A 9700-nucleotide genomic window follows, 5' to 3' on the forward strand; every position below is an offset into this window, starting at 1 on the left:
TACGTCGCCGCGTCGAACCGCGCTATAAGTGCAGTCATGGTCGTCGAACGGAAGGAGGAAGGAAGGGAGCAACTGGTACAACGCCCGGTCTACTACATCAGCGAAGCCTTAATCGAATCCAAGCAACGGTATCCACACTACCAGAAGCTGGTGTACGCCGTCCTCAGGGCCCGGCGGCGATCGGCCCCTTACTTCCACGAGCACCCCATCAAGGTAGTCGCCTCAACACCACTCGCCGACATCATCCGCAACCGCGACGCAACTGGCCGGATCGCCAAGTGGGCGATCGAGCTCGGCGTCCACAACATCACCTACGAGTCACGCCACGCCATCAAATCTCAAGCACTCGCCGACTTCCTCGCCGATCGGGAAGAGGCCCACAGCCAAGCTCCCCGCGGACCTCAAACATTGGACGTTGCACTTCGACGGTTCTAAAAACCTCGAAGGAGCAGGCGCGGGAGTCGTCCTCACATCACCAAAGGGCGACACAGTGAAGTACGTCCTGCAACTCAGATTCGAGCCATGCACCAACAACATGGCCGAGTACGAGGCGCTCCTGCACGGCATGCGAGTCGCAAAAGAGATGGGCGCAACACGGCTGCGCTGCCTCGGCGATTCCGACCTAGTCGCCAGCCAAACTTCCGGCACTGCGACGCCACGAGACGCCAACATGATCGCATACAAACGCGCCGTCGACCAAGCCGGGCGCTAGCTTCGCCGGTCACGTCGTCGAGTGGGTTGACAGGCGCAAGAACGAAGAAGCCGACGCGCTAGCCGAGAATCGGGTCCAAGCGACTTCAACCACCTCCGGGCGTCGTCCTGGACATCCTCGACCACCCCTCGGTGCGCGCACCGCGCGAGCTGGACATTGCCGAGCCACCTGCTCCCGACTCCGCCTTAGTCGCACTCGCCGTCGACAGCACCGATTGGACCGAGCCATACATAAGCTACCTCGAGAGCCGAGGCACCGCCGATGGATGAAACCAAAGCACGCGCCATCGTGCGCAGATGCAAGTCCTTCACCATCATCAACAATGAGCTATACAAGCGCAGTGTCTCGGGAGTGTTCCAACGATGCGTCACCACGGCGGAAGGGCGCAACATTCTGCGCGACATCCACGCAGGGGACTGCGGCCACCACGCAGGCGCGCGGTCAATCGTCGCCAAGGCCTTTCGTCACGGCTTCTACTGGCCAACAGCCCACGAAGACGCAATCGCCCTTGTCCGTTCATGCGCCGGGTGCCAAAAGCATGCAAGCCAGTCGCACATGCCAGGATCGGCATTGAAGACCATCCCCCTCACCTGGCCCTTCGCCGTATGGGGCATGGACATGGTGGGAAAATTCAAAACGGCCCCCGGCGGATATACTCACCTCCTGGTAGCGGTGGACAAGTTCACCAAATGGGTAGAAGCAAAGCCCATAAAGAAGTGCGACGGGAAGACGGCCACAAAGTTCCTACGCGAGCTCATCTATCGGTACGGCTACCCTCACAGTATCATAACCGACAACGGCACCAACTTCGCCAAAGGGGAGATGGCTGACTTTTGCGAAGAAAAGGGCATCCGACTCGATCTCGCCTCGATCGCCCACCCCGAGTCGAACGGCCAAGCGAAAGGGCAAACCAGAGCATCCTGCACGGACTCAAACCACGCACGGTCGTGCCCCTAGAGCGCGCAGCCGGCTGCTGGGCAGAGGAGCTCTCTTCGGTACTATGGGGCATCCGCACAACGCCTAACGGGTCAACCGGCTTCACGCCTTTCTTCCTGGTATATGGCGCCGAAGCCGTCATGCCCACGGACATCGCCTACGACTCACCTCGGGTCGCCAATTACGCCGAAGAAGACAACGAGCGAGCTCGCCAAGATGACATCGATCTCCTCGACGAGGCCCGAGACCTCGCACTCTCCAGAACCGCCATTTACCCGCCGGACCTCCGTCGCTACCACCGTCGCCGCGGTCGGAGTCGCTCCTTCATTGTCTGAGATCTGGTACTCCGGCTAATCCAGGAGATGATAGGGATGCACAAGCTGTCCCCGCCAGGAAGGACCATTCGCCGTCGGCCGCGTACTCGGCAACGACTCCTACTACCTCATCGACGTCCGCAAGGACGACAAAGGCGAGCCGCTCACTAAAGAGGTGGAGCGCCCCTGGAACATCAACCTCCTCCGGCGGTTCTATACCTAAGGGAAAAATGTAATCCGAAAATTCAGAGGGTAATAAAAATCGCCGACCATTTTTTGATCTCAAGCTCCGACTACCTCTCCTTCACCCGCCAAATATCGTCATCTCTCATCCCGGGACATACCGGCTTAGTCGCCGCGACAAGCGACTAGGAACGAGAGACCTCCGGTCGCCGCTTTTGGAAGAGAGAAGTCCACGATCGGCCAAGTAGCCGGGCTAACACGGGATGGCGGCGTGACCGAGGCGCAACACCAGGCCCGGTCACCCACCATCTCTCACGCCATCGGGTGAAAACGGCGACCGGAACCCACCGCAGGGCCGCACGCTCGGCCAGCCCCACGGGCCTCGGCGACCGCCTTGTGCTACGTTATAAAGCACACCAATGCCCTCCTCTACCTTAGGTTGGCGAATTGCGTGGCTAAGTACTTCGACTAGGGACCCCGCAAAACGGACCCGCGGCTCGCCAAGGAAAATACGCCCGCAATGATCCCCTTTGGAGTCGCCTAGCGGCGGCTCACCGAGCCACGACGAGTGGCGCGCTACATCCGAACAGCGCAAACTACACCACACCACTACTCCACCCATGAGGCTGCTATTCGTACTATAATGACTACGATCATGATCGGGGACGCCCAGCTCGAAAAAGGAAAACGATCAAGTCGATAGCCTTCATTGGGGTCGCAAGGCGACCGACCTGAAGGCCATGGATAGTCGGAACCACCTCCAATGCATCGCCGTCTCAAATAATGCAAAAGCAACCACCGAATCACATTTAAGCAAAAGTCATCATTCTATTTACAACTAACACCCGCTCGCGGGAAATCTAGCTACTTCTTACACGGGTACTCAGAAACTACGAGGACGACCCCGGAGCCCCCTCTACGACAGGCTCGACGCCGTCATCGCCGTGACGAAATTTCGGCGTGTACACCACGACCGGATATGTAGACAGCGAGCCGGCGGCAGCAGCATGGAAGAGGCGCTCCGCGGGGTAGTCCACTGGGCCCGGCTCCTTCTCCGCGTCACCAGGAGCCGCTTGGCTGGGGATATGAGTCTCCAAGTCCGCGGTCGCCAGTACTCGGTCGGCGAAGGGGCGCACCGCATCCATCAGCCGCAGCACTTCGGCAACATCGAACTCCCGGTCTCCGAGGGGAAGCCAGCGGTGACCTCCTCCACGTCGAACCCTTCGTAGTAATGCGCCAGCACCATGCTCGTAGCCATGGTAATGCCAACGCGGCAGGAAGAGCGACGAAGCCGATCAACAACAGCGGAATGTTGGACACGGCCTTGAAGACGGATGGCGTGTCCCGCGGAATCACCTCCCGCGGGCTCGGGTCGGAGCGCGGCAAGTATCTCCCCGCGCAGGCGATGATACGCGCGGTCGCGGTCGACAGGCATTCCCGTGGAGTCGCCGTCTCCACGAAGTCGCACGTACCTGCAGTCAACAACACAAGGAAAAGGGAAAAATGAGAACTTCCCCTTCAACGCCGACTCGCCACGCTCGGGGACTGGCCCCCGAGACCGACTCGCCACGCTCAGGGACTGGCCCCCGAGGCCAACTCGCCACGCTCGGGGACTGGCCCCCGAGGCCGACTCGCCACGCTCGGGACTGGCCCCCGAGACCGACTCGCCACGCTCAGGGACTGGCCCCCGAGGCCAACTCGCCACGCTCGGGACCGACCCCCGAGGCCGACTCGCCGTGTTCAGATACTCAAACCCCCGGCAAATAAAACAAGAAGTGCGACAACAAGAACTTACCAAGAATGCCGCGACATCTCTCGACGAAAGCCTCGAAGTTGGTCTTCTCGGCCTGCACCGCCAGGACGATGCCCTCGGACGCCTCCTTCTCCGCAGCAAGTTCTTTGGCGTGCTGCTGCTTCAAGGCCGCCACCTCCTCCCGCAGAGACGCGGCAGCCCCACGTGCAGAGTCCCGCGCATCGATCGCGGCCTCCGCCTTCACCTTGTATTCGGTGATGACGTCCTCCAGCTCCGGCCCTTCGCTCCAGGGACCTTCGTCAATTCCGCCACCTCCGCTTTCGCCCTTTTCCGGGCCTCTTCGGCCTGCTGCGCCCGGAACTCGGCTTCACGGTAGAAGGACTCCTTGACGAACCCTTCCCGAGCCTCGGCAAGAGCCTTTGCCTGCGCCTCTGCTACAGGAAAAGGAAACGGTGAGAACGAACGCCCGGGCCAGTGACACTGAATGAGGACGGCGAGTGGGCATGACTTACTGCCCAGGGCAATCAGCTTCCGGTTATTCTGCGACTCCTCCTCCACAAGCGCGGTCAGCCGCTTAATCTCCGCCTACGGAAACCAAACAAAAATGCCAAGGTCAACAAACAAAAAGCAAATAGAGACTCGACTCGCCCTTTCGGACCAAGTCGCCCCTCGGGGCCTGGGGGTGACTGGGCCCCGTGTGCAGCGACACGGACCACATGCGCCGCGCCACGCGCCGTGGGGAGCTCCGGGAAGGTCCATGCACACGGCGGCGGAGGACGCGCCGCGGTCGCCCCGTCCGCTCGCATCACCGCCTCGATCGACGGAACCTCGCCCGTCCGCGTGTCGGTGTCCTTTGGGCGGGCGCGGTCCCTGGCGGCCTTGGACCGGCGCTCTTTCGGTGGCTCCGACAGGCCGCCCTCCTCGACGATGTCCTCTTCAACTTCGGGTGCCTTACGCCCTCGGTCGATCCAATGTCGGTCGACTCCTCCTCCACCACAGGCGGAGCAACGTCCGGACCCGTCGCCGCACTCGCCATGCCCCCGCGAGCCATGCGGGTAGAGGAAAACGTTGGCGGTGGGCTCGACGTGGCTAATGCTCTCCTTCTCCGCTTGACTCCCGGCGGCGGGCTCTTCGGAGCCGACCCCGCACCCCAAGGTCGGACGGCGCCGCCTTCCTCTCCGCGGCTTTCTTCTTTGCCTCGGCCGCCCTCGTGGCCGCCACCCCGGCCGCGGACGGCTTCGCCAAGGTCTTCTTCTTGGACCTACGAGAGGCGAGGTGAGTCGACACTCAGTCCGATCGCAGGGAAGGATAAATTCGACAAGAAATACTTACTTCACCGTGGGAATCGCTTTACGCCCGGACCGGCCCGAGCTCCCGCATCGATCGCGTCCTTCAAGGGACGCTGAAGCCTCATGGACCCTTCCAGAGAGTGGGGCGCGATCGCTTCGATAGCGGCTCGGCCCCTTCCTTGGAGGGCTCCGCCTTGTCCTCCGGACGGGAGGTAGGCTCCTCTTCAGCCGCGCCCTGGGACGAGGCCGCGGCACCCCTCTGCGCCCCGCGCGGGAGTCTGATGAAGTCCCGCGCCTCCGAGTCCGACTCGGTGCGCTCCTCCTCCTCGTCGACCTCTTCCTCCTCGCCTTCGGTCATCTCCGGTGGTTCCTTTCCGGCGAGAGGAGGGAGGTGGTCTGCGATCTTCTGCCAACGCTGCAATCGAATCAAAGGAACAAGTCAGAAAGGAAGAAGCGCGGCTAAGCCGTGCGAAGTCGCCATGCGAAGCATTACCTGAGGCGCTGGGGTGTCTTCGGTGTAGGGCTGCAAGCCGTCCTCGAAGGAAGTAAAGGTGGCAGTGGTGATCTTAGCGAGCGCCTTCCGGTACTCGCCCTCGTCCCACTCGGTCGCCGTCGACCGGGTGCGGTCGTTCTGTCCCCGGTACTCCCACATGGGGTGAGCTCGGCACCGCAGGGGGATCAGCCGCCGGCCAAGCCAACAGTTGTACATGTCGACCGCCGTCAGGCCGTCATCTTTTAGCGCTGGATCGCTTGGCGCATATCCTTCACCACCTTCTTCGCTCGCGCGCGGCAGCCGACCGGACATTGAGGCGCCGCGGGACGCTCGGCTCGGGACTGTATTGGGGAATGCATACCTCGCCCGGGGAGTGTACTCCTTGGCGTAGAACCAGAAACGACGCCACAGCCGATCGCGCCTTCTTGGGGAGCGCCATGTCGATGAAGCTTTCCCCGGACTTCACCTGGAAGGTGATCCCCCCGTTCGGGATGAGTGCTTCGCTGTTCTTGCTGGCCCGAGTCGCCCGCCCGTGGAAGATGGACACCCACAGCGGGAAGTAGGGCGGACAGCCCAAGTAGCATTCGCACAGCGCCACGAACAGAGAAATCTGCCGGACGCCGTGCGGCCCGAGGTCGGAAACCTTGATGCTGTAGAAGGCCAGCAAGCTGCCGGAGGAAATCGGAGGTGGGGAGAGCGAACCCGCGATCGAGGAAGCTCATGAAGATCACGAACTCCCGGGCCGTGGGAGGGCTCCGTCTCGTTCGCCGGCGGAACCCGCCATCGCTCCTGGTTGAACTCCGGGATGACTCCGGAGGCGACGTACGGGAGGAGAGACTCCCGCGTGACCTTCGACTTGCCCCAACCCTTCGCCGCCATGGATGCGTGTGGAGTGTGGAATGAAGATGAGATAAAGAGAAGATGGGGGATGAATGCGGAGGAGTGTTGAACCCTAATCCTAGGGGCGACCCTTTATACAGCCCGCACACGCTCAGATTGAGGAAGAGATATGTTCGTAGAATTGTCCCGGAATCGCCGCCCCGCAATCAACGGTCAAGATCTGCGCCGTCACCGGCTGAATAGCCGTTAAACTAGCCGTTAGCGGTCACGTCGAGCCCAACGGTCAACAACATGCAGACGGTGTGCGCCTCGGTCAACGTGAAATCTAGCCGTTGGCCTCTCCACGTGTCTCTATGGTGACTACGCGTCGACTGGCAAACGGCGACTGGCTAGAGCCGACTGTCACACGCCGATCGATCGATCAAATTATGGCGGCGAGACTGCCACCGCACCCGCGACTTTATCTTTGGAAGCCGGCGGCGACTCATCTTGATCCATCACCGCGCCTCTCCAAGACTTGTTCCGGATCCGCGCTTCTTCACCACCGCGCTTGGGGACTGCGATGGGGATATGCCCATAGGGGGTGGGTCGCCGGTCCCGGCCGCCATGAAGATAGAGGCTTGGGTGGATCGCCAGTCGCCTAAGCGACTGGGCCCTAAGGCGACTGGGCCGTGATCCCAAGGAGGAGGTCCACACGGCTGGACAAGAAGATTACTTGCGAGAGGGATAGCGGATCCCGGATTAGTAGCAACTGATATGATTCGGAGTTATCTCCATGTAACCCTAGGCCGGGGGTGCTTATATAAACCCCCGAGCTTAAACCCTAGAGGACACCTTACTCGAGATCCAATCTCCCCCTGTAAGCTCTCGGCGTAGCCGCCGACTGAGCCCCCCCATTGTAATTCTCCACTGAGCAATAAAGATCTAGCAGGACGTAGGCCTTTTACTCTCCGGAGGGGCTGAACCTGGGTAAAACCCTTGCGTCTCTTGCACCTCGACCCGTAGATGGCAATGTTCCCTTCCCCTCGCATCAATGAAGTGCTACCCCCTGTAGCATCTGCCGTGGTTACATCCACGACAGAAACAATTTTGTCAACGGTAGTAATAAAGCATATGTATTATGTAAATTATATCCTACAAGTTGCAAGCCTCATGCATAGATTACCAATAGTGCCCGCACCTTGTCCTAATTAGCTCGGATTAACATGGATTATCATCGTAATACATATGTTTTAACCAAGTATCACAAAGGGGTACCTCTATGCCACCTGTACAAAGGTCTAAGGAGAAAGCTCGCATCGGATTTCTCGCTTTTGATTATTCTCAACTTAGACATCCATACCGGGACAACATAGACAACAGATAATGGACTCCTCTTTTAATGCATAAGCATTCAACAACAAATAATATTCCCATAAAAGATTGAGGATTGTTGTCCAAAACTGAAACTTCCACCATGGATCATGGCTTTAGTTAGGGGCCCAATGTTCTTCTCTAACAATATGCATACTCAAACCATTCAACTCATGATAAATCACCCTTACTTCAGACAAGACGAACATGCATAGCAACTCACATGATATTCAACAAGGGCGTCCCCAGGAACATGGTTATCGCACAACAAGCACCTTAATAAGAAATAAGATACATAAGTACATATTCAATACCACAATAGTTTTTAGGCTATTTGTCCCATGAGCTATATATTGCAAAGACAAAGGATAGAAATTTGAAGGTAGCACTCAAGCAATTTACTTTGGAATGGCGGAGAAATACCATGTAGTAGGTAGGTATGGTGGACACAAGTGGCATAGTTATTGGCTCAAGGATTTGGATGCATGAGAAGTAATCCCTCTCAATACAAGGCTTAGGCTAGCAAGGTTATTTGAAGCAAACACAAGTATGAACCGGTACAACAAAACTCACATAAAAACATATTGTAAGCATTATAAGACTCTACACTGTTTTCCTTGTTGTTCAAACCCTCACTAGAAAATATCTAGACCTTAGAGAGACCAATCATGCAAACCAAATTTTAGCAAGCTCTATGTATTTCTTCACTAATAGGTGCAAAGTATATGATGCAAGAGCTTAAACATGATCCTTATGAGCACAACAATTGCCAAGTATCAAATTATTCAAGACATTCTACCAATTACCACATGTAGCATTTCCCGATTCCAACCATATAACAATTAACGAAGCAGTTTTAACCTTCGCCATGAACATTATGAGTAAAGCCTAAGGACATATTTGTCCATATGCAACAGCGAAGCGTGTCTCTCTCCCACACAATGAATGCTAGGATCCAACTTTATTCAAACAAAACAAAAACAAAAACAAACAGACGCTCCAAGTAAAGCACATAAGATGTGATGGAATAAAAATATAATTTCACTAGAGGAACCTGATAATGTTGTCGATGAAGAAGGGGATGCCTTGGGCATCCCCAAGCTTAGATGCTTGAGTCTTCTTGAAATATGCAGGGATGAACCACCGGGGCATCCCCAATCTTAGAGCTTTCACTCTCCTTGATCATATTGTATCATCCTCCTCTCTTGATCCTTGAAAACTTCCTCCACACCAAACTCAAAACAACTCATTAGAGGGTTAGTGCATAATCAAAATTCACATGTTCAGAGGTGACATAATCATTCTTAACACTTCTGTACATTGCACAAAGCTACTGAAAGTTAATGGAATAAAGAAATCCATCAAGCATAGCAAAACAGGCAATGCGAAATAAAAGGCAGAATCTGTCAAAACAGAACAGTCCGTAAAGACGAATTTTTTAGGTGCACCAGACTTGCTCCAATGAAAATGCAAATTCAATGAAAGTTGCGTACATATCTGAGGATCACTCACGTAAATTGGCAGAATTTTCTGAGTTACCTACAGAGCCTACTGCTCAAATTCGTGACAGCAAGAAATCTGTTTCTGCGCAGTAATCCAAATCTAGTATGAACCTTACTATCAAAGACTTTACTTGGCACAACAATGCAACAAAATTAAGATAAGGAGAGGTTGCTACAGTAGTAACAACTTCCAAGACTCAAATATAAAACAAAAGTACTGTAGTAAAATCATGGGTTGTCTCCCATAAGCGCTTTTCTTTAACGCCTTTCAGCTAGGCGCAGAAAGTGTGAATCAAGTATTATCAAGAGACGAAACATCAACATC

The 9700-nt window shown here is 56.2% G+C and overlaps 1 protein-coding gene across 1 annotated transcript; it reads right to left on the minus strand.

Moving 5' to 3' along the window:
• Window positions 1-5308: 5308 nt before the first annotated feature.
• Window positions 5309-5992, minus strand: LOC139838057 (uncharacterized). Its single transcript, XM_071827409.1, has 2 exons — window positions 5681-5992; window positions 5309-5602 (listed from the first exon to the last, which is right to left on the minus strand). Exons 1-2 carry the CDS (start codon window positions 5990-5992, stop codon window positions 5309-5311), a joined length of 606 nt encoding a protein of 201 aa, XP_071683510.1.
• Between the last annotated feature and the right edge of the window lie 3708 nt (window positions 5993-9700).

Source organism: Lolium perenne, chromosome 3 (assembly GCF_019359855.2).
Source record: "Lolium perenne isolate Kyuss_39 chromosome 3, Kyuss_2.0, whole genome shotgun sequence".
NCBI lineage: Eukaryota > Viridiplantae > Streptophyta > Magnoliopsida > Poales > Poaceae > Lolium > Lolium perenne.

What these genes read in the sequence shown, in the direction of transcription:
- LOC139838057 (XM_071827409.1), bottom strand. Translation starts at nt 5,992, where the DNA reads ATGTCCGGTCGGCTGCCGCGCGCGAGCGAAGAAGGTGGTGAAGGATAT. An exon ending in AAGACACCCCAGCGCCTCAG is followed by an intron (nt 5,603 to 5,680) that starts GTAATGCTTCGC and finishes ATTCGATTGCAG; the next exon opens with CGTTGGCAGAAGATCGCAGA.